Source organism: Monopterus albus, unplaced genomic scaffold, assembly GCF_001952655.1.
Source record: "Monopterus albus unplaced genomic scaffold, M_albus_1.0 scaffold160.1, whole genome shotgun sequence".
In the NCBI taxonomy this organism is placed as follows: Eukaryota; Metazoa; Chordata; class Actinopteri; order Synbranchiformes; family Synbranchidae; genus Monopterus; species Monopterus albus.
The window spans coordinates 687,603-710,399 of NW_018128040.1; the positions used below are offsets into that span (position 1 = coordinate 687,603).

At 42.2% G+C, this 22,797-nt stretch overlaps 2 protein-coding genes across 2 annotated transcripts; one reads left to right on the plus strand and one right to left on the minus strand.

The window, feature by feature from the left end:
- Positions 1 to 265: 265 nt before the first annotated feature.
- On the plus strand, positions 266 to 1,889 carry rag2 (recombination activating gene 2). The gene has a single exon (XM_020615222.1). It carries the CDS (start codon positions 266 to 268, stop codon positions 1,865 to 1,867), a length of 1,602 nt encoding a protein of 533 aa, XP_020470878.1. The 3' UTR covers positions 1,868 to 1,889.
- Positions 1,890 to 4,689: 2,800 nt separating this feature from the next.
- On the minus strand, positions 4,690 to 8,805 carry rag1 (recombination activating 1). Its single transcript, XM_020615225.1, has 3 exons — positions 8,471 to 8,805; positions 7,247 to 8,379; positions 4,690 to 6,437 (listed from the first exon to the last, which is right to left on the minus strand). Exons 1-3 carry the CDS (start codon positions 8,803 to 8,805, stop codon positions 4,690 to 4,692), a joined length of 3,216 nt encoding a protein of 1,071 aa, XP_020470881.1.
- Between the last annotated feature and the right edge of the window lie 13,992 nt (positions 8,806 to 22,797).

The following is a 22,797-nucleotide window of genomic DNA, read 5'->3' on the forward strand; positions in this document are numbered from 1 at the left end:
ATGTCATTCGTTTTGGTAGCTATTATGTACACCTTTATTCATTAATGTAAAAATATTGACTTGCAGACAGCTGTAATGATGTAAACTCCTATTTATACATTCTGTCTATGTAGTCTATATCATATTCATGTGAATTATGGTCTGCCACATGTTGCTGCAATAAACAGGAAGTAAAAAATTTAAACCCCTGAATGAAAACAACAGCTGACTGACACACTGTGTTTTTGTGTTATTGCCCTGTTTTGATACAGGCACCTGCCAGAAAATGACCCTACAACCATTAACTCCAGTGAACTGTGCAGGCCTCCTGCAGCCTGGCTGCTCTCTGCTGCAGCTGGATGGTGAAGTTCTCCTGTTTGGCCAGAAAGGCTGGCCCAAGCGCTCATGCCCGACAGGAGTTTTTGGGGTCCGGATTAAACCTGGCGAAATGAAGCTGAGGGCCATCTCCTTCTCCAATGACTCCTGCTACCTCCCTCCACTACGTTGTCCTGCTGTTTGTCGCCTTGACCCCTATGATGGGCTTCCAGAGAGTTATCTCATCCACGGTGGCCGCACCCCAAATAATGAGATCTCATCTAGCTTGTACCTGCTGACCATGGATAGTCGTGGCTGCAATCGTAAACTGACCCTGTGCTGCAAAGAGAAAGAACTCGTCGGAGAAGTACCAGGGGCCCGATATGGTCACACAATGAGCATGGTTCAAAGCCGTGGAAAGACAGCTTGTGTTTTATTTGGGGGTAGATCTTACATGCCGGCAGGAGAGCGGACCACAGAGAGCTGGAACAGTGTTGTGGACTGTCCTCCTCAGGTGTTTTTATTTAACTTGGAGTTTGGGTGCTCCTCAGCTCACACTCTACCTGAGCTCAGCGATGGACAGTCTTTCCATTTGGCCCTTGCCAGAGAAGACTGTGTTTACTTGATTGGAGGTCACTCACTCGCTTCTGACTGCCGTCCCCCTCGACTCTTTCGCCTGCAAGTTGAGCTTCTGCAGGGTAGTCCCTTGCTTTCCTGTGACACGCTGGACACTGGCATATCCATTTCTAGTGCCATCATCACCCGCACGGGTCCCGCTCACAAATACATCATCTTAGGTGGGTATCAGTCAGACTCCCAGAAAAGAATGGCATGCACCACTGTGGTTCTGGATGAGAAAGGGATCCAATTTGAGGCCTTAGAACCACCTAGGTGGACCCCAGATATAATTCACAGTCGCACTTGGTTTGGGGGCAGCGCTGGAGAGGGAAGTGTCCTACTTGCAATACCATCTGAGGGAAGACCATCCCAACCAGATATGCATTACTTCTATCAGGTGAGCTTCCAGACAGAGAGTAAAGGCAATGAGGAAGAAGCAACCCTAGGCTGTAGCCAGGGGTCGACAGAGTATGAAGACTCTACTCCTCTTGAGGACTCTGAGGAGCTTTACTTCGGTCGTGAGCCTCATGAACTGGAAGACAGCGGTGATGGAGAAGGGGATACTTACAATGAAGAAGATGAGGAGGATGAATCACAAACAGGGTACTGGATCAAATGCTGCCTGAGTTGTCAGGTGGACCCCAACACATGGGAGCCGTACTACTCTACGGAGCTCCACCGGCCAGCCATGATCTTCTGCTCGAGAGGGGAGGGTGGACACTGGGTCCACGCCCAGTGCATGGAGCTCTCTGAGACCCTGCTGCTCAGACTTTCTCAGGGCAGCAAAAAATACTTCTGCCTGGACCATGGAGGCCTCCCCTACCAGGAGATTACCCCACCTCGACAAGTCATGCCCCTGAAGCGCATCCCCATGAAAGTTAAGGACAGGAAAACTCCTCCAACAATCAAGATGTCCCCTGCAAAGAAAAGTTTCTTCAGGAGGCTTTTTGTCTGAATACAGTTTTAATTACGATGCATGTAGAGGGCCACTGTTAAGGATTCTTAGGGAGAGTTCATGCTTATACTCAGTGAATAAATGATTGATGAAAAATACCTAGTATGCTATTCTGTTCTCAATGTGAGACAAAAGTGTGAAAAAAATAAACAATAAAAAATTTTATGTCTAACAACTCTATGCAGTATTTTCATTATAATTTTCCACATCATTTGAAGAAATAACAATATTTTACCAAGTTTGTCTTTAGTGTATCTAGTTTGTGTTTTATCAATTGTATAAAAGTTCATTTTCTGTTCCACTAGTTTTATATTAACACTTTGTACCAAGGCCCAGTGAAGCCGATTTCTTTTTACACTTCTTTATACAATTAACCCGATGATTAATAAATGAAAAATACGCAATACGGAATGTGCACTCAGTGAGTTGTGTGACGAAAATAAATAACAAACAGCCTCAAATTCTGTTTTTTAACCAGTTTAATTCAAAAGTTTTAATGTGACGAAAAAGGTTGTGAGTGTTTCTATTTCTAGTTAGCTTTTTTTTATCAATAGTTAATTTGGATTCAGTCAAGAACCACAGTGAACATAAGTGGTAAAATCAGCACTTTCTATCATTGCATTCAAGTGTCAAATGCAGCTAAAAATTCCCAGTTGATAAATATTTAACATATTAAATTGAAAATAAATAATTGAAATGCAAATTGAAAATAAAAATTGAAGTTCTTTTATGTTCTTTATATATGTTAGAAAACCTAATTGTTTTAGCACGTCTGTTTCCCAACAAGTTCTCCAGCCTAAACAATGTATGTCATCTGTCTTATAGGACGCCTCCACTGGCACACTTACCAGAATTTTGTCATCATAGAAACCATTATACAACCAGTCCTTCAACAAGCATAGACAAACTTTGTTTTCATTGGATACAATAATAAACACTCAGTTAAGGTTGTGGAATGGTTATGAATTAAAAAACAATGTTTCAGACAGGAATCAAATGCTGGTTTCCTAAAGGAAAGTCCTGTGTTTTCACTTTCTAGAAGTTAATGCTGCCTTCCAGGACCAACTTTACATGCGTTCTGTACTAATACGATTATAAAATACCAAATCAATTAAAAAGTGTTCAATAAAACCAAATCAGAAGACCAAGTCAGTTTTTTTCTTTATTCATTCTTTAATGGGAAAAGAGACAGCAAATTACAAAGTGCCTTCTGAATTCTTTGAAAGAATGGTAAATTGCCTGTTTCAGTGAACATACAGCAGAAATGTGTGAATGCTGTACAGACGACAAACAATAACACCAGCATGTGAAAAGTAGTGGAACTTCGGTATTCAAATTAAATCACCACTGAAAGTCTTCTGCAACTCCAGTAAACAGTTTACCCAATATTTAGTGTAGAATGGAAAAACAAAATGAGGAAATAGATATGAAAGTGAACAAGTGGAATTTTATGAACCACCCACCATCCATTACTGTGGAAATGCAATTCATTACAGCAAAGAACACATATAAGACACATTGCACTATAACGCACTCAAAGCACAATGCAGTTGTACAACTGTGACAACTGTCCAATGAAATGTGCATCTTTCTCAGGGTTAAACCTATGACAGCAAAATCAAATCAAACATTCAACCAAAGAAGAAAACAAAATTGCCTGTCACAATTCAAAATGGTAAGAGCAGAAAAAGACAATATAATCAATCAATCAAACAAATAAAGTTGCCACCAAATCAGTTTACATCAGGTCTGTCTAGCTCTAGCCCATCCCTCTACTCTGTCAACCGTGGCAAGAAGAAATATCAGCAGAGAAAAGGAGCCAGGTCACAAACAGAATTTAAGAAGAATCCCTTCCTGCTAGAGAGTCCATGGGGCATTAAGCTCACTAATGGACCATACTGTATTTATATATCAACAAAAAGGTCAGTATATGCGTTATTATATGTGGAGGATTTAAATAAGTATCATCCATGCTCCACTGTGCAAAACCTGAAAGAGATAACAATTGGTTCAAAGTGACCTGGCATCTATTCTGCCCCTCAGGGATCTCACGATAAAGCACTAAAGAAATCTTTTTCAGAGGGCACTCATGAAACAAAAAACATTTGGGTCTCTGTGATTGTGTTTTGCTCCAGCTCAAATGATATATTAATGCACTGGCCACAAATGTGCTCTTTTTAACACAGTTTTACTCCAAGAGTTACAGCACTTTCATCTGTTTCCATAAATATCCTCGCTATATAAATTTATAAATGTGTCACATCCTTGCAGTACAATAAACTGCACCATATTTCACATACAGCAAAGATTAAAAAAGGAACTTTCCTGCTAAGAGCAACTGAAAAGTAACCTCTATGTTATGTCTATATTCTGCTGCTGTCCCATTTTTGCACTGTACTGTAGTAACTGGCAAAGCAAGGAGGCTAAATGCATGTTTAGAACCAGATAGCTCTAATCCAAGTAAATATTCAAAACAAGTAAAAACACATTAAAACATTGTGTAAACATGTTTTTTTTCCCCATAAAGTTGTGAAAATTTGTCCATTTGAATGTAAAACAGTACATTTGTTATTTCATGGAGAAAATCCTTTTGGAAAATTCAACAATAACTGGTGTTTTTAATTATACAAAGACAATGTAATCACAAGAAATATGAAAAATGTTAATTTCACCATTTCCCTGTTATTCTAAATATCAATCAGTGAAAATAGAAAGTAAATAAAGAATTCATATACAAATCCTTATTACTGATAGAGGCAGTCAACAGATTATACAGCAATCGCAAAATCAATCAAAGGTTATCACTTCAAGTAAGACAAAAATCAAAAATCATTCAACTCCAGAGACATATCCTCTTCATCCTGTATCTCCACTGGGTCAATGGTAGCTTGCAGAGCTTTGGCAGAGTCTTTGTGAGCTTCCATAAACTTCTGCAAGTATTTAGAGGTGTAGAGCCAGTGATGTTTCAGCACGTCCTCTAGTTCAAAGGCCTTTGACTGACGTGCGTTCATCTTCCGGAAACGCCTGAACAGTTTGTTTGCAGACTCATTACCCTCACTGGCCCAGGCTCCTATGGATCCATCTCTCTCTATTATTTCAGGCACATGGGCCAGAGTCTTGTGCAGGTAATTGGTTATTTTTCCATTGTATCTATATTTGAAAGTAGAGGAGAGGATGTCGGCAAAGCGCTGGGAGTTAAAGCTGTAGCGACACAGCTGGTCGGGGCACTCCTTGGCCGGGCAGGTGGCACGCCACACAGGCTTCATTTGGAGGTAAAGCCGCATAAGCTCCCTTAGGGCCTCCCTTCTCTCCTCTGAGGGCACCAGCTCACACACCACCTCCACAGCCTCTAGGGTCATTAGCCTGCGGGCATAGTTCCCATTCATCCTCATTACCGGCTTGAGCTTCATCTTCTTCCTCAGCTGTTTATCTAGGGCTGCCCTCCAGCTGCGCCGTTCCTCCCTGCTGGGATTGACCTTTTGATACACCTCGCCAATCTCATCTTGGAAGATTTTATAGAACTCAGTGGCATTGCCAATGTCACAGTGCAATGCGTCTAGCGTGGGCTGGGTCTCCATGAAGGGCTTTGCCGAGACCCCTTTGACTCTGTCTCGCAGCTCATCCACAGATTCAGAGAAGGGGTTGGTTCTCCATATTTCATAACGTTCTAGGTTCTCTTCATGACTGCGGGTGATGCAGTGTAGAACCATGTTTTGAGAGGCCTCTGTTCGACTTGAGTCACAAAGAGTGCAGACGTATGTGGACCCAGAGGCCTCCAGGCCCTCCATCTCTCGCACCATCTTCTCATCATATCCTGTGCCTCTGAAGTGGAAGCGGAAGGAGCGAGGCAATCCGCCAATAGATAGAATGAGTCGGCTCTCTTTCATTGCATTACGCTCTGCAACTATAGGCCCCAGGACAGATGTGAGTGTCTCATGGTCTGACTCATCTGCAAACATCAGGCATAGGGGCTTACAGGATAGTTCTGAGTTTGGCTTTGGCTCAGTGAAAATGATAACCTCCTCCTCCCTATCATCCGCCAGGACAGAGACAGACATAACAGTGAAAGAGAAACGTACAGCTTTCTCAGGAACCATCGGTCCCCCGCCGTGCTTCTCGCTGACGTCACCCATGCCATCACAACATTCCTTGATCATAACACTAAAGCCTGAGGTGCAAGCACTGTCTTCCATCCCACTCTCTCTCAGCCCCTCCATGATGTCCTCCTCCAGATCCTTTAATGCTGACACCAGTGCCACATCATAGCGAAAACGCCGACCGATGGTATCAGCTGCAGAGTCATCCACTGAGGAAGCCCATCCAGAGAGCCCATTAATAATGCTGACATTGCAGGATGGAGACACATTCTTGAGAGCTGGCTGCCATTCAAACTGGTGGAAGCCAGGGAGAAGCTCCTTCTCTGCAGCTCGGAGGCTGTGCAGGGGTTGAAAGATCTGGCGGCCACTGGTGGCTTTGACAGTCCGATACATCTTGTGATACTGGCTGCAGCTCAGGAAAGTGTTGACCCGAATGGCCAAGCACACTGCAGGGTGCAGCCCAAAGCCTCTTCCTGCAGAGAGACAGAAAATAAAAAGAGGCAAAGTTTCAAAAGGAGGCAAAATGAAAACAGAAATATAAAAGGAAGTAAGAGGAAAGGATTGAGTCATGAAAAGAACTATTTAATACCAAACTGTGGACGCCCATTTCTTGTGCTTTGAAAAGAACTGGGATCTAACATTTTTCCATTTGATATCCTGCATTTTGAGTCATTTCTACTACAAGACAGAGAGAATCTGGATTTTAACACCCAAATTTGAATGTGTCATTGTCAAAAGCCCACAATTACAAAATCCAGTATTTCCTAATTTCCCCATGTTATAAGGGGACAGAGGGTTGAATCAGTGAAGCTGGCAAAAGTGATGTATTGGCTGCAGATGAAAACAGACACCAGCTGGCTTCAATTCCCCAGAGGGGAGGATGGTGCTGTCTGTGTAATTTGTAGATACAAGAGCTTCTGATGTTGTTTTGATTCTAACAGCCCCTTCACAAGAGTTATTATTGTGCATTAAAGGGACTGTGAGAGACTGACAGACAAGCAGACAGGGAGTGAGAGGGGAGAGAGTCAGGAAGGGTTTGAGCGTGCAACAGCGGTGACGGAAATGGACAGTAATGAAATGCTTTTCAATCAAAATCAAAGAGTATTTTTTCTTCTTTCCTCAATAGTGAACTTTTCAACTCTTCTTTATGATATGACTGTATTCCTCAGAGGTATGCAGAAATAATAATGAACAAACACTATCACATTTTTTTTTATCTGTTTGTGTCCCTTTTCCCAGGTTATGGATGGCTTTGTTGATTAAACAAAAACCTCATAATTACCTTGCATCATGGCCTCTAACTCATCTGCCTGCCGGTGTTCATTCCCAGATCTCAGCGCTAGCAGGAACAGCGTCAGACACACAGACTTCAGGTCGCCACCTTCCTCTTTGTCTGCGAACACCTTTACCTGGTTCTTCAGATCCCTCAGCCGATGCTTTTGGGCACGACGGGTTAGAGATAACAAGTGCTGACGGGGTCGTCCCCCTTTATTGGCTAGCAGGTAGCTGTCAGGTTCTGATGACTGCTTGTTTGCATCCTCTTCATCCAGCTCATGGCCTAGATAGTGAGCTTTAAATGAGTCTAGCTTTACCTGCTCATCACAGCCACCTCTGGGACAGAGCAGAGGTAGTGAATGCAGGGCTGATAAAAAGGCCTTGGCAGGCAGAGTGAGATCATTAGGAGTGCAGGACGAGTTGCAGGCCGGGCAGTGAGGTCCCAGAACATGGTAATATTTTATAAAACAGCTGTGGCAGAAGAGGTGCCCACAGGGTGACTGAACTGGCTCAAAGAGGAGGTGGTCACACACCAGGCAGGTGAAAGAAGAGAGGAAGTCCACAGGGAGCTTTTCAGAGATCAGCTTGGTACTCAGGTGGTCTTTCTGACAGTGGGTGATGTTTCTCACCCATTGCTCTCTCTGGATGCTGGCTTTCTTCCAGCCCCTGAGCACAGGACCATGGTGATGGGCTCCGAATGGTCTCAGAGCTCTCCTCTCACCAACAGCAATGCTGTCGCAGTGGTCCCCTCTAGCTCTTTTTGCCAGACTCTGGGCTCTGGGAATGATCTTCCTTCTCTTCCTCCCAGTCCTCTGGAATGAAGATTTCTTGGGGGAGCAAAGGTGACAGAGGGAGGAGTGGGGTTTCCAATCAGGGACTCTGATTCTGGAGAAGCTACACACACCTCCTCCTCGTATGGCAGCCATCCAGCAGCGATGGCAGAAGGAAAGAGGATGGACAGATTCTATGTCCTCTGTCACTTCCACTTTGAAGACTTTGAGGATGACTTCTGGCCAACTTGTGAACTTGCAGCCCATTTTTCGCAGGGCGCCTTTGCTTGCTCCATCAAGATCACCGTGGACATCATGCACTGGTCCTTTGACTTTTTTCAGAGCTGTCCCACAGAGACGGCAGAGACACCTTCGCAGAGGAAAAAACATGTTGTCAAATTCTTAGAATGAAATGAACATTATCTAGAGTAGTTTATAAAGTTATAGTGACATGTGATTACCTGAGCTGGTTCATGTGGTTGTCCATTTCCTGCAGTTTCATATCTACCCTCCAGCCTGGTCCCTCCACATTTTCCTTACTTTTCCCCCCTAGGCACAGTTTCATCACACTCCCTGGACCAACACCATTATTTAACTCTGTATTTGGAGGTGCAGGAGGTGAGATTCCTAATAAGGGCCCTTTCTCAGGCTGCGACTCGCTGGGCAGCGGAGCCTTCTCCATGGACCTCACCCTAAACAGTTTAAACTTCCACTGAGAGTACTTAGAGTGGGGATGCTGGAGCTCAGCCGGCATGGAGGATCTGGGGCCATCTGTCTCCAGGCTCTCCTCCGCCATGGTGTGACTTAAACCTTAGACCCTAGAGATGAGAGGGGAGGAAAGAAGAGGAGAGGAGAAGAGGGTTTAGTTTGATGTATTACAAAATTTTAGCTATCCACGAGAGGCCAGAGAAAATATTTGAAGGTTCAAATCCTCAATTCTCCCCAGTGTCTTCTCAGTATTGAGCCCATGACACAGTCTAACAGCTTTACTTGATTCATGTTGAATTTATACACCAAGTACCCTGAAATCCCACTGAAGAGAGAGTAGTGAGGCCTGACCCAGAGTACTGTATTATACCATAAGTGGCATTTCAATCTTGTGTAAAATGCATGAGACAAGCATTTCGGGATCGATACCAAAATCTTCATCTCTCTCATCTCCAGTCTCAGCGCTCAGGGAGCCATTATGACGTTTTTCTTTTCACACACAAGTTTGCTAAATGGGCAGCCTTATCCTCGCTCAGCTGTCAATCATTTATATGAGTCATTTTCTTGGGTGGAGAGAGAATCAGAGCCCTGGGAGCCTCCCTGCATTTTAAATGCAGGGAAGAAATCAGAGACACAGGAAGCATATTTCATAACACATATTGTAGATATTGACCAAAGAGGAAGGAAAAGAAAATAAGAAACCAACATATTAAATAAAGATCCTAAAGAACTACTCCAAACACAACACTGTTCAATTTAGGAGTCATATTTCAACAGCCAAGTAATCTTATAATTAGGCACATGTAAGATCAATGATACTGCTTCAGTGACAGACCTATTTTATTTACTCTCATACTATCTAGGTTTCATTACCAGTTCAGACAATTAAGCAATCAAACACTCTTAGAAACTATTACATCCACTGCTGAGGCTTACCATTGCACACAGATAGTGCACACACAGTAGAATCTTCCATCTAGCCATCTTTCAGTGTTGTTTTCTCCCTGGCAGACTTGAGTCTGGTAGCCTCCTTCATTTCCTAACACTCTGTGTACTTCATATGCAGAACTCTCCTTTGAGACAAACAGCTGAGCCTATGTGCATGAGTGTCAGCTGGGCTCTTACCTTGTTTTTCAGTCTCAGCTGGCGTCAGCTCCCCTGAGGGTCCTCTTCGCATGGGAGCACAAGGGAAGCCCTGGAGCCAGGCATCAACACTCTACATATGCAATATACGTTCAAATCTGTCACAGCCTGAGCATCTGTTACTGGGAGCCTTGTCTCCATACAGTGGGATTGCTCCTGTCTGTCTCCTTGTGTCTTGTATTTATACCCTTCCTTTGTGGGGATCCCAACAGTCAATTCCTGCCACCTGATGCAGGCAGCTGAGTTGAAAAAAAAAAAACAGGTCAACCCCAAAACACAGTTACATGTGCATGTACAGAATTCAACGGCATACTCCAAACAAACAACTTTCTACCACACCACAGTGATCATCAGCTGGAGACACTTTTTGTGTCACCTGGATCTCCCCTTTCTCATCTCATATCCATCTGCAGGCTCACCTCATCCAGGTGGCCTCGCTCTCACAGAAGGAGAGCCAATGTTAAACTTACTGAGGAGACACAGCAGACACAAAAATCAGCCAAATATTAAAATACTGTTAGAATAGTGACACTAAAAAGAATTTGCCCCAAGACCAAATTTCTAGAAACTGTCAGTTTCATTTGATAAAAGCCGTAGCTGATTAAAAACAAACCTTTACAAGTCAGTGCAATAGCGACTTCTTAAACATGCTGATGGTCTTTATTTATATGTTTGTATGTGTTCAGGTGTCCAACTCAAAGGTCACTAGTGAGGGTGTTAAGAAAACTGCCTGTTATTGTAATTTTCATGAAGTAAACCATAATATGATTTGTTAAGCATAAAAGGCGACATTAGCAAACTGGTGTCAACAGACTAGTATGTGTAAAGGACAAAAATAAAGACGCCAAAATATGTGACAATAAATTTAAAGAGCAGGACTAAATGAACAAAGATAGGAAATAAAAGCAATTGTAGTAATAATAATAATGACTGTTATTATTGTCATTCTAATTACTCTATTACTGAGAACTCTTTCAGCTTCACATCTTCTTGCCGTGTGTGACTGATGCACCAGCAATTCATGTGTTGACTGCTATGAATCAAAATGACAAAAGCAGTGACACAAGGGACTCATATTAGGTTGAACACCAATTAGCAGTGTGCATTAGTAGTTCAAGTGTCAGGATAAATGAGTTTTTAAAGCAACGTACAGAGGCACAAAGCGGCCACGTTTACACTGCCTAAATTGGATTTGTTAAATTGTTCTTGTTTTATTTCAAGAAAATTACATAGTGCTGTATATATTAGATCACTGTCATTTTGTCTACCTCTGTACTTTTTATGTCTCTCTATGTGAAATGTCGGCACCAAAGCAGCACATTTCATTCATTTCTCTGAATGCTGTCTCTCTGTCACCATTAAGCCTGAGTTTTAATTAAACAGCATCATTTGATGTAATGTCTCAGTAGGTGTGGGGAGTATTTGCCCAAGATCATTCTTGTTTGTAATTATCCAGGGGATTAATCTGGTGTATTCACCACAGGATCCTGTTGCTGGTGCGTAGGATTTGCTAGCCAAGTCATTAGATACACAGTCAGTGGGCACCAAACAACAGTTGGGCTGCTCCCACTCTTGTCAGCTTAACATGGGAACAGGATGAATGCTGGCAGGCTTTGCGGCTTATTTTTGGTGCACATGGTCAAGTGTGTCCATAGATAGCAACAGAGGCAATTTTTGCTTCTTTGTGACAAGCATATATATTCACAAGAAATGCTGAAGAGGAAATACACAGAAAAGTTAAAGCAAAAACGTGCTGCTCCCTAACTGTGCAAATCCATCAGACACAGCTGGGAGATTTTAAGTACACAGAGCTTGATACATTACATATCCAAGAACAAGCAAATGATGGATTGTAGCAAGATGTCCCAAGACTATTTAGAGTTGATATTTAGATTTATGGTAGCCAGGTAGCCACATGATTCCAAGGTAAATGACAGACCTACTGTAGCTCCCTGGCAGACAGGGACTGAGCTGCAGATGTCTGCCTGACAAACAAGCTGTGACCCTCTGAGACCCTCATCTCTCCGTGCCTGCTAATTGACTTGTTATTGATCAACTCAAAGACAGTCTGATTTATGGGGAAGAGGACATGTGGAGACAGCCGCCTGGCACAGAACAGAGTGTTATGAATGTGAGGGGCAGATCCTGGGGGACTATAGAGGCTGCAGTTTAGGAGGACATACAGGAGTTTGCAATGCACCAATGAACTTACACCTTGCACTGGGGAATAGGGGTGATGAATACAAATAACATCAGTGAGCAACGTGTGTGTGTGTGTGTGTGTGTGTGTGTGTATGTGAGAGAGAGAGAGAGAGAAGGTAGCAGGTGCAGTGGGAGGAATGAGTGAGAATATGGTAACGTTCGAGGAAGGTGGTGGGGGGGTTGAGGGTTAAGCGAGAGAGGCCATTTATGTCTGTGAGTCTGTGCTGGTGTGTACTGTAGGTGGCACCAAGGAATAAGACCAATAAATATGAAATAGTCCTTCTAATCCATCCCTGAGAAACTTTAGACCCGTTTCACTTTTGGGCCTGTGTGTGTAAAACTGAGAGACACAGAGAGAAAAGAAACAAGGGAAAAGGTGCAAGAGGTGAAACAGAGCAAAAGGATATAGTAATGGTGTTGAGTAAAGAAGCTGCATGGAGTAACAGGCTTAGTTGAGAGTGGAGAACTCAAGAATGTTTAGTGCTGATTACAGACAAGAGAGAATGACAATTGTGACAAGCAAAAGGGGGGAGGAGATCAAGCCTTCAATACAGAACTGTGTAAGCCAAACTTCAAAAAAGGCAGCAGTTTATAGAAACATTCAATAGGACAATGAGTGAATTCTGTAGCACCATCAATATCTACTTCACAGGGATTACAACTCCAAATCAAAAAAGATGGGACGGTATGTAAAATAAAAAAATACTGAAAATATTGATTTGTAAATCATCTGTGTCCTGTACTTCACTGAAAACAATACAGCAGCACATTATTTGATGTGATACCTCATCAATTTTATTCTTTGTTCAAAATAAACACTTCAATTCTGATGCTGCAACACATTCCAAAAAAGTTGGGACTGTTACATTTCAGGGCCAGTAATGAGGTAAAACAATGAAATGATGATTTCATTTGAAACAGGTGATGTCAACAGGTGGCCGGATCATGATTTGGTACAAAAGTGGCATCCAGGAAAGGCCGAGCACTTTAGGAGCAAAGATGGGCCGAGGACCACCAGTTTGCCAACATATGCATGAGCAAATCATTGACATGTTTAAAAACAATGTTCCTTAAAGAAAGATATGAAGGGATTTGGATACGTCACCCTCTACGGTGCAGAACATCATTAAAAGATTCAAGGAATCTGGAGGGATCTCAGTGCATAAAGGGTCAAGTCTAAGCTGGATGATTGTTGCTCTCCTTTTCCCTCAGACGGCACTGCATCAGGAATTCTCACTCTTCTATAAGAGATATATCCACATGGGATCAGGATTACTTTGGCACACCTGTGTCAGAAACTATAATACGTAGTTACATCCATATATGCCACTTAAAACTGTACTGTGCCAAAAGGAAGCCCTATGTCAACAGTGTCCAGAAGCATAGTCGACTATCCAGGATCATCCAGACTGTTACTGGCCATCATGGTCTGTGATAGACTGGTGACCTGTCCAGGGTGTACCCTGCCTCTCTCCCAGTGTCAGCTGGGGTTATAAAATGTCAGTGTCATCCACCTTTATATAGACCAACCAAAAGTGCAGCATGATATTTCTAAATGTCATGAAGAATGTAAACATCTTTGTGAATGTAGTCAGGTTAAAAAGGGCATTTCGCTCATATTTGTGCTATGCAATATACTGAGCATAAGGTATGCACATTTTTTAATTGCATTTTTATAGCACATTCAATAACTTCTTCAGCTTCATCCTGCTAATTCGCAGTGAGTTGTCTTCCACTATCGGCCCCTTCCATCTTTCATCTGAAGACATTGATTTGGTAAATTAACACTCAAAGAGGTACACTTCAATGAAAAACTATTTGTCAAAGCTACCTGCCAGAACAAACCCTTTACCCCAGTACTCAAATCCCCTCTCATTCATTTCCCCATGTCTCTCTTTCTCAAAGTTTATTTCCCTTTGTTTCACCATGTCCCCTCACTCTCACCTCTGGATTTGTTAATAATCAATTATGTGATTATTCCAATGAGGCGATTAATTACAGGCTCTCCCCTCCCCACTATACCACAGGTTTGCATGCTTATAATGACACAGTGACAGCCAGGGGACAGCTGAGATGAGCGATGCTGTCTTGAGGCCTCGCATAACCCTGTGTGGCTCAGTTTGTTGTGAGCTCATCCTGAGTGATGGAGCTTTAACAGAGAGCAGAGTCAAAGCACAGCATCACAGCTTCTGCAAATAACATCCCCCAGAAGCTACTGACAGGCAGACACCACAATATCTTCCATGTCTAGCTATCCAAGTTTCATTCTGTTCGATAGTCCTGGGACTGTATTCATTCTATCTAAATTTCACATTATAACTTTCCCTGAGGTGCAGTAGAGTTATGCTCTTTTGGTTTTGAACCGGTTTATTCATGTCTTCTGTTCTGGTGAATTTGACAATATAGAAAACAACTTAAGCTACAGCAACTGACTGCCCATTTTAAGACCCTTTTACTGAAAAATAAAAGACTGCAAGATTGGCCATATAGAGGTCAATAACATGTAGAGACTGCAATGTGACTACAGCATGAGACTGTGCTGGAATTCACAGCATAGTGAAAAGTGAAACCTGCATTTGAGCTAACGATCCAGATGGCTGTTGAGCCACTTGCAGTAAACCAAATAAAATTAAGCCCTAAGCCAGATTCAGGAGAACTGGAGTAAAGTGGGGAATCAAGACCAGTGTCTTTAATCAGAATAACAATGCTCTTTAATTCTGTGTTAATTAAATGTAGATTTCCCTGATTGAGGAGCAGCCCACTGGATGTCAGGGGACCTCCAGTCATGTAAACATCTATTCATTTGATCTGTTTTGTGTTTAACCATGTATTAGCGTTCTTTTCTCAAACTGTCTGGTGCCGGTTTACACAGAAGGTCTGTCAGATGAGGGATACTAGTTTGCAAACAAGTCCTTGAGATTTCAAACGTTCAGCATCCTTGCAGGGAGGCAACTTGTTCAGCACCTTAATAAGTGGGTTACTTGGATACAGTTCTCAGTTGAAATGAGAACACTAGTGAATTCACAGCACAAAATTTCAGACCATTTGTTTCTTGACTGGTCATTCTTCCTTTTATCATTCCGCTCCCCTCCCCCAGCCTTCCTCCATCAATGTAATGAGCAAATCATGGCCACTAGGGAGAGATGTAGGGAGAAAAACCGGTTCCATTATGTGTCAAAGAGTGTGAAAAGAGCAGCGCTGTTGTCTGTCAACTCTAACCTCCAAATGTCCCTGGTCTTAACTTCCCGCCAAACACAAAGAGCTCTTTTCCCACACGTAGATCTGCTTATTATTTCCCTGTCTTTTAACTAAAAAGTCCATTATAGAAAATGCCAGGACAGCTGTGCCCTTTTCTGCACTAGCTCTGCCAGACCTCAGACAAGAGAACAATGGACACCATAACACACACACGATTCAGGGCTGATTTAGATTGACTGGTCTTAAACCCAACTTACAGAGTACAGTAATTATTGGAGGTGAAGGGTTGGCTGTGAAGGATGCTGTGGATATCTGGGGACCTGGGTATAAAGGCTGTTGTGATTTGGCAGCCAGTCCGGTTGGAGAGAGAAATGACTATTGAAGCCAGAGCCTGGGTGGTGGAGTATTTATCAACCAGTCATATCAGTGATTCACATGATTCAGCGGGGAGCTATTATTTTACCACAGTGATCTCTCACAGCAACCTGCTGGTGGTGAGGATGATGATAGCTGTGCGCTTTATGAGCACAGTAAGAGGAATACAGGGTAACAGTTTGGAAAGTCCCATCTCCTTTCACAGTCATATGTAGTCTGTGGATTGAAGTACACTGAGAGAGAATCAAGCAGTTGAGCCAAACTCAGGGGCTTTTAACGTTTCTTCAGTGCAGCAAAACAAAGAGATGCCTCAGGAAGGGACAGACAAACATGTGGTCCCTTCAGGTGGAGGGGAGAGTAAATAGGCCATCCACCTACTTGGCTAAGTAGATCTGAAGGTATTAATACAGTTTTGCATTGGCTGGCCTCCTTGTACAAGTGCTTTTCAATTTTGGACACATCACACACAGATTTTTACCCCTGAACAATGCTATGATGCTATGTTCATCTTAGTGTAGCATGTTGGCATCCTAACGCTTGCTAATTAGCACAACATTCAACTGGAGCTCATGGAATAGTCGTTAGTTTTGCAGTTATTTGAGCCAAAATATATTAGACCATTTTAATTTTGATCTGATGATGGCACTATGGCAGTTCAGCCAAAGGATTGGACTGAGGAAGCAGCAGGTTTAAATATTTCCCACTAGGCCTGGACTGCACCAAGTGCCCAATACAAGAAAGGGGGGAGTTTGGGAGAAATTTATTGTTTATTTGTTGGTAGTTTATGTTAGAACTTTATTTGTCAAGTTATGTTAATTTGTATTAGACAGTTTGGTTTGCTGTATTTTGAGTTTCCTTATCTTTTGTTGACCTCTTTTAGGGCCCAATTTATCTGATGTTAATTTTGTATTTTTCTTTCTTTTGGGTTAATAAAAAGCCCTTTATTTTGAACTTTGGAAGCTGTGTCTTTTGCCTTACTGCTTGGTCCCTGACAAGGAAATATATTACAGTTCATTCAGATGTGAGGTCTACACCAGATTTCATAGCAGTTTATCCAACAGTTGGATGAAACCATGGGTGTCTAATGTTCAAAAGTGGGTCCTAAGCTATCGTGTAGATGTTGATCTATTTCACAGGAGTGCAAAGTTTTTGTTTGGTAGTGCTAGATGGAAAGTAAGGAGATCCCTAAAATTTGTGGACAGTGAATGTCTACAATACATTTTATGGCAATCAATCAATTAAGATATTTTTGTCTGGACCAAAGCAGTGGACTGACCAAGCAACTGACAGGCCAACAATGCTATCCCCAGAGTCATGTCATTAGTGTGGTAAAAGTAATGTGCATGCAAGGAAACAACTTTTTTTCCTTCAAGAAAGGACACTATATAATGCATACATTTTGCACTTAGAATTCAAATAAAAGTAAACCTAGTGCACTAGGTAGCAGAGGAGTGGTTTCACAGCCTGAGTGCTTATTTTGTCTGCTCATTTTCACAGATCTCCTCATTGCTCTTTAGATTATTCACCCATGCAAAATTCTTTTCCCAAGATGGCTGTAACCATGTCTCCATGTCTGCCTTTTATATATTTTTTTTCCACAGCCTCCCCTTACTTCACTTCCCTGTGCCATTCACTGTCATTGTGAATAGGTGTGTGTGACTCCACTAGTCGAGCAGATCCCATTATCGTAAATAGGCCAATAAGTAACTTCACACAACGTGCCCCCAAAGCAAGCACACTCTATATGCAAAACAGAGGCACACTGTTAAAGAAACTGGCGCCAAGTGATTATATTTGTAATTTAATTTCCTTGGTCACACATAGATAAGAGAAGGGAGTGGTTACAGTTGGCCAGGGATGAATAGAGTGATGAGAATGGGACTACAGCTTCATTGTCTGGACTGAGATGTCCTAGATGACACCACTTATGAACAAGGGTACCAACGGGCAGATATGGTTCATACACTGTGATTTACAAGTCTAAATACCAAAACCCCAAGCAATGTAAATACTAGAGACATCTGCATTCTCTAATGCAGTGCAGAATAGTCAAGAAACTCTTTTTTCTGATGCACGCTCTGTTTTTCTCCATTTCATATGTCTGTTTTGCACTCAGTTCTGCAGAACAAATGTAATCAGCAGGGTGGTCTGGGTGGGATGTCAGTTATACAGAGCAATGTCTCATTGGAGATTCTATACAGTAGGTGAGGTGAACTGCAAGAAAAGCGAATGAAGGACACAAGGTGTACTCTCCCTGCATCGTCATGCACCCTCTGTCTTTCTCCCTCCCTCTGTCTGCTTTTTCTGAGATTGTCGGACTGCAGACATCAAATTTCCTGACTTTTCCATTTTCAACGAGTGTCTTCTACTTATACTGATGACAGTGTAGTGGAGGGCATAATACTACAGTGGTCAAACCGCCCTGACTTCATCAGATAATTCAGGGTTACCGAGGGCTGGTGGGAGAGAAAGATACAAAGTTCATCAAACTTTGACACCATGCAGTACTGTACAGAATTCAGGAACGGTGTAAAACTATTCTGTGACATCTCAAATCCTCTCTCCCCCTTTGTTTGTTCTCTCCTCCTCTCATCTTTATGTCTGTTTTTTCTCTGCTGTCTTGTCTCTCTGCATATTTCCTCCGTCTTCACTTTGAACCCAACAGCATTAACCTGTCAGAAAAGTTACAAATGTTCTGAGTGAATAATGTAAACCACAGAGAAATAAAGCTGCAAAAAGCGTGGAGTTGTCGCTTTATTTCATAATTCATCATACTCCCAGAACGAGCCAAATAAAACTTGACTTATTAAGCAGTCTGGCACATTCTGAGCTCAAAATCCTCTGAAACATGCTTGACAGTATTAGTCACATGTTGTCTACCTTACAAATAAAAATCAAACACAAACACACACACACACACACACACACACACACACACACACACACACACATGCGCTAATTTTTGCATTTCATTGCTCAAATCAAAGCAGTTCTTTCCTTTAGTTCTCCAGATTTCATTGCAAGAGGCAAAGCAATAAGCGTTACACTAGCACCACCAAAAGGTAAAAGAGAAAAGAACTTTTTTTGTTTTGTTTTTTTTTTTTTGTTTTTTTTTTTTGCTGTTCTCTCTTTCTTTTTCTTCCCCTTCAAAATACTGTATAAACTTACAGCTCTGAAAACCAGATTAAGGATGCTTTGCTTTGGCAGCTGGCAAGTTTATTTATTTATCTCACCTAACACAAGCATAGATTCACAGGACTCCAGAGGAACAAACACTTTATTGTGGGAGATGGCATAGTGGTGGCACAGCATAATTAGTAGGACATGGCTGTATAATTGGTTTCTAATTGACATGAAGAGCAGCGGTGAGCCCACTATATACGCTGCCTGATGCAGTGAGTAAAAGCAAGCAGCCTGCTCAATTGTGCCATTTTCTGATTGATGTCTCTGTAGCAAATGCCCTTCAATAATCAGCACTCACAATCTCTATGCGTCTATCAGGCCATTCATCTGTCATTTCTTCTTTTGTGCCTACAGTAAACGTCTCGCTATCTTTGTCTTTCTATCTCGGCATTGATTTGGCCTGTCTTTCTCTGAAGGGATTCTCAACCTTTGGTCTGTTTCTCTTAGGAAGGAGAAGGTGCAGTGTTTGTGGTGATGGAAGGTGAAAAGTGAAGGGTTTGTTTATGAGACGCAGGCAGCTATGAAAGACCACATGCTTTCAAGGGCCCAGACAGCATATACTGGTCCAAATGAAAGCATCTTTAGATGAAAGGAAAAATCCATTTTAAAAGTACTTTTATTTACAAAAGAAATCAGGTTACTGACTCTCTTCATTTAGCAAATGAGGTTTGAAGAGGCTCCTTTTAAAAATTAGTATTGAACTAAAATAAACAGTCTGGGAGGCACAGCTGGACACAAGAGGTCAACACAGTGAACTGAATGGATTTGAAGTTTGAATGGGTTACCTCTTTAGAACAATTCTGTTCATGGACCGCGTGCTGATGCAAGACGACCTTCAAGGACACTCCCCTCATTTACACAGCAATTAGGCACTACCCTGTTGGTAAATTGAAAAAGAGACAAAAATCCTCAGCGGATTTAATAACAAACTCATTACCAGCGCCCAACAGGGTGGAACTGCCTTTTAATTAGAGCAACACCTGATTAACACCCAATTAACTGAGCCAGAGCCACTTAATTCTCCCCCACTTTGGCAGGTTGAGCACACAAACATAGCAGTCCAGCATCTGAGTGCTTCCTCTCCTCCTGGGAATGTGTGAGAGAAAAGTAAATAACTTTGGAAGAAATCTGTTGTCTGGTGATCCAAATGCTCTCTGCAGGGCTGGAAGGTGTACACTGGAGCTGCACAAGGTAAGTATTTCAACAAGGAGACAGATGTAGGACTGGCTGGCAAAGACTCTGCATCACTACACGTGCAACTCCTGGTGGGCTGATGGTAGACAGTTGTCCAAGTAGTGTTCAACTACAGGATACTGGGTAAATCCTAATTCCCTTATTAGATCGTTACTCAGACCTCGCTCAACCTGGAAGTTGTTCCAGTCTGCCATCTTAAAGGACGTCCCAGAGCTCTTATTCCTACTCTGAGAAGCAAGGATGGAAGAGGCTGCCTGGAGGAGACATGAGCAAGGGTACAAGAAAGCATCCTTCGTGGAAGTCTTCTATGTACTGACATGCCCCTTCATTGGAAATCATCTGGTGATTGGAAGTTTTAGGTAAAGAATCAGAGGGAAGGATGCTTCATGTTTCATGAAACGTGTTTTCTCGGTTCCCCTCTCCTCGAATTTTTTCTCTGCATCTTTTGCTCACATCTTACATGGATGAGATTAAGACACAGCAGGTGAATCCCAGTTCCCCTAATTTGGATCCACGTTGACCTCACTTGCATCTTTTTCTTGAATCTTAGTCCTGTCCATGTAAGATACAAAGTAAAGATGCAAGGACAAACTGTGAGGGGAAACGAACCAAGGATGTTTTAACTGACATGAGATGTTCTTTCCTCCAAGCCCGAATGTGAAGACATCCAATCACAAACTGATTTCTGATAAAGGGCCATGTCAATCTGTAATAGGCTTCTGCAAAGGACATACTTGTGTATCTTTGATTATAGCTCCTCCGGGCAGGCCCCTCGCTCCTAGAGCAGAAATAAAAGCTTTGGGATGTCCTTCACCATGGCGGACCAGAATGACTTCTGGGTTGAGCAAAGATTCAGGCTCGAGGAACAATAAAATAAAGGAACTGGGATTCACCTATTGAAAGGTGAGAGAAATGTGTCTGCAATTAAATTGTTCCCAATCTCAGATTAAACCATGGGGCCTTTAAGACGGCAACACTGTAAAGGATTTAATCTTAAAACTTTTATTTAGGGTGCTTATTGTCTGGACAGCAGAGGTTCAGTAAAGTCACACAAAACTTTGTTAAACATGCATGCAGTAGATTTTGTTATCCACATCCATACAGTCTTAGTTCACATTTCAACAAACTAAAGTTTTATTTTTGTTAAAATAAAAGACATTTTTTTTGCTGATAATTGCTCTCAAAAATGCCACTCCGTCATCACTCGATGGTGCCGTTTCTTTCATCAAGTACACTGCAACACCTCCTCAAACTTTCAAGTAAAGCTACAAGTTGAAAGTTAAAACCTATATCTGTTGCTGGCCCAGATGCAAACCTGGACAAAACATTGCTGAACTTAAAAAGGTTCAAAACACACACCCATCACCTTGTCAGAGAACAGTCTCCTCTTGCATTTTGTGCCCAGTTTCGCAGCCAATATTGTTTGTTCTTAGTGTTTTTATTTTATTTCTGTCTGTATCGGTGGAGAATGACCACCACAGACTCTCGGGTTTCCGAGAATCTTAATTCCTCTAGCCAAAAACAGTTAATCAATATACATTCTGGTTGTATAGATCTATAAAGCAGTGAGGAATTGCTGGTTTCCCATCGAGTCTGTGCACAATAATGTGTAGTTTACACATTCACATTTCTTCATCTTGCCTAATTTATGCACTCCATTCAAGGCATTGACATATACATTTTCAGTCTTGTTGCCTTTACTGTTAGCAGTGTGATACTAGGGTCAAACGATGTAATAACATTTTTTTAGCCTTAAGTTGAGAGGAATTCCGTTCTGATTCCAGAGCCTTCTCTAAGTCTGGCAGTAGGTCTGGCACAACAGCTTGTTCAGCAATAAAGACCATCATCTCCACAACCAGCAGCAGCACCCATCCTAAAGCCCCTAACCAATAGGAGGAACCAAGGCCAGAGAAGTCTTGACAGATTTCTTCCTGGTGCTGATATGTGAAAAAAGACCAGCTCAGGAGGAAGAAGAAACCTGCAGATAGAAGAGAAGTATAAGTCAAGTATCATCGCAGGGAACCAAAAAAAAGTCATTAAGGTCGATTATTACATGCCTGGAGCTTTAGATAAGAGTTTGTATGATAATGAACTGCAATTTCAAGGAAAGTAAAAAGTCTCTAAAAACTGCTGCCTTGCAGGGTATGTAAATGAGCAGCAGCCTATATAAGAATTTCAGAAGGTGGGGGCTTGACATAAACTACACAAAGGAAAAGGCTTTTTGGAGGTGAACTGGAAATGGGGGTACTTTATTTACTTAATTTACTACTTTACTTGGAATGTATATAAAAGCTTCCAAAACAACAGCAGTCTATGCATCAATAAAAGTGAGGTCGTGTTTAAAATGAGGACATTTTGGCTGGTCCTCACACTGTGAAACACTTTTTTGAGGGTTAAGACTTGGTTTAAGGGTTCAGGTTAGAATTAGGTTTGGGTTACACTAAGGGTTAGGTGTTAGGCATTTAGTTTTAATGGTTAAGATTAGGGTGATGGGCTAGGGAATGCATTATATCAATGAGTGCCCTTACATAGATAGAAGTACAAGTGTGTGTGTGTGTGTGTGTGTGTGTGTGTGTGTGCGCACGTGCACAGGTAAACCAGTGTTTGATGCATGCCGGGAAGTGCACCACCGTTACCTGTAGAAGCCATGGTGAGTAGCAGGAGGGTGGTTGGGTAGAGCGCCTGTCCTGCCATGAGGAGAGAGCGAGTGTTGGAGTAGGAGTGCACCGTCCGAGATGTCCAGCAGAGGGCAAACACCAGACACAGAGCACCAGTGCAAACAGCC

Bases quoted from the DNA above. Each gene is read 5' to 3' on its own strand.
- rag2 (XM_020615222.1), top strand. From the start codon at position 266: ATGACCCTACAACCATTAACTCCAGTGAACTGTGCAGGCCTCCTGCAG.
- rag1 (XM_020615225.1), bottom strand. From the start codon at position 8,805: ATGGCGGAGGAGAGCCTGGAGACAGATGGCCCCAGATCCTCCATGCCG. The intron at 8,380-8,470 runs GTAATCACATGT...TCCTCTGCGAAG, and splicing joins AACCACATGAACCAGCTCAG to GTGTCTCTGCCGTCTCTGTG. The intron at 6,438-7,246 runs GTAATTATGAGG...GTCTCTCTGCAG, and splicing joins GTTAGAGGCCATGATGCAAG to GAAGAGGCTTTGGGCTGCAC.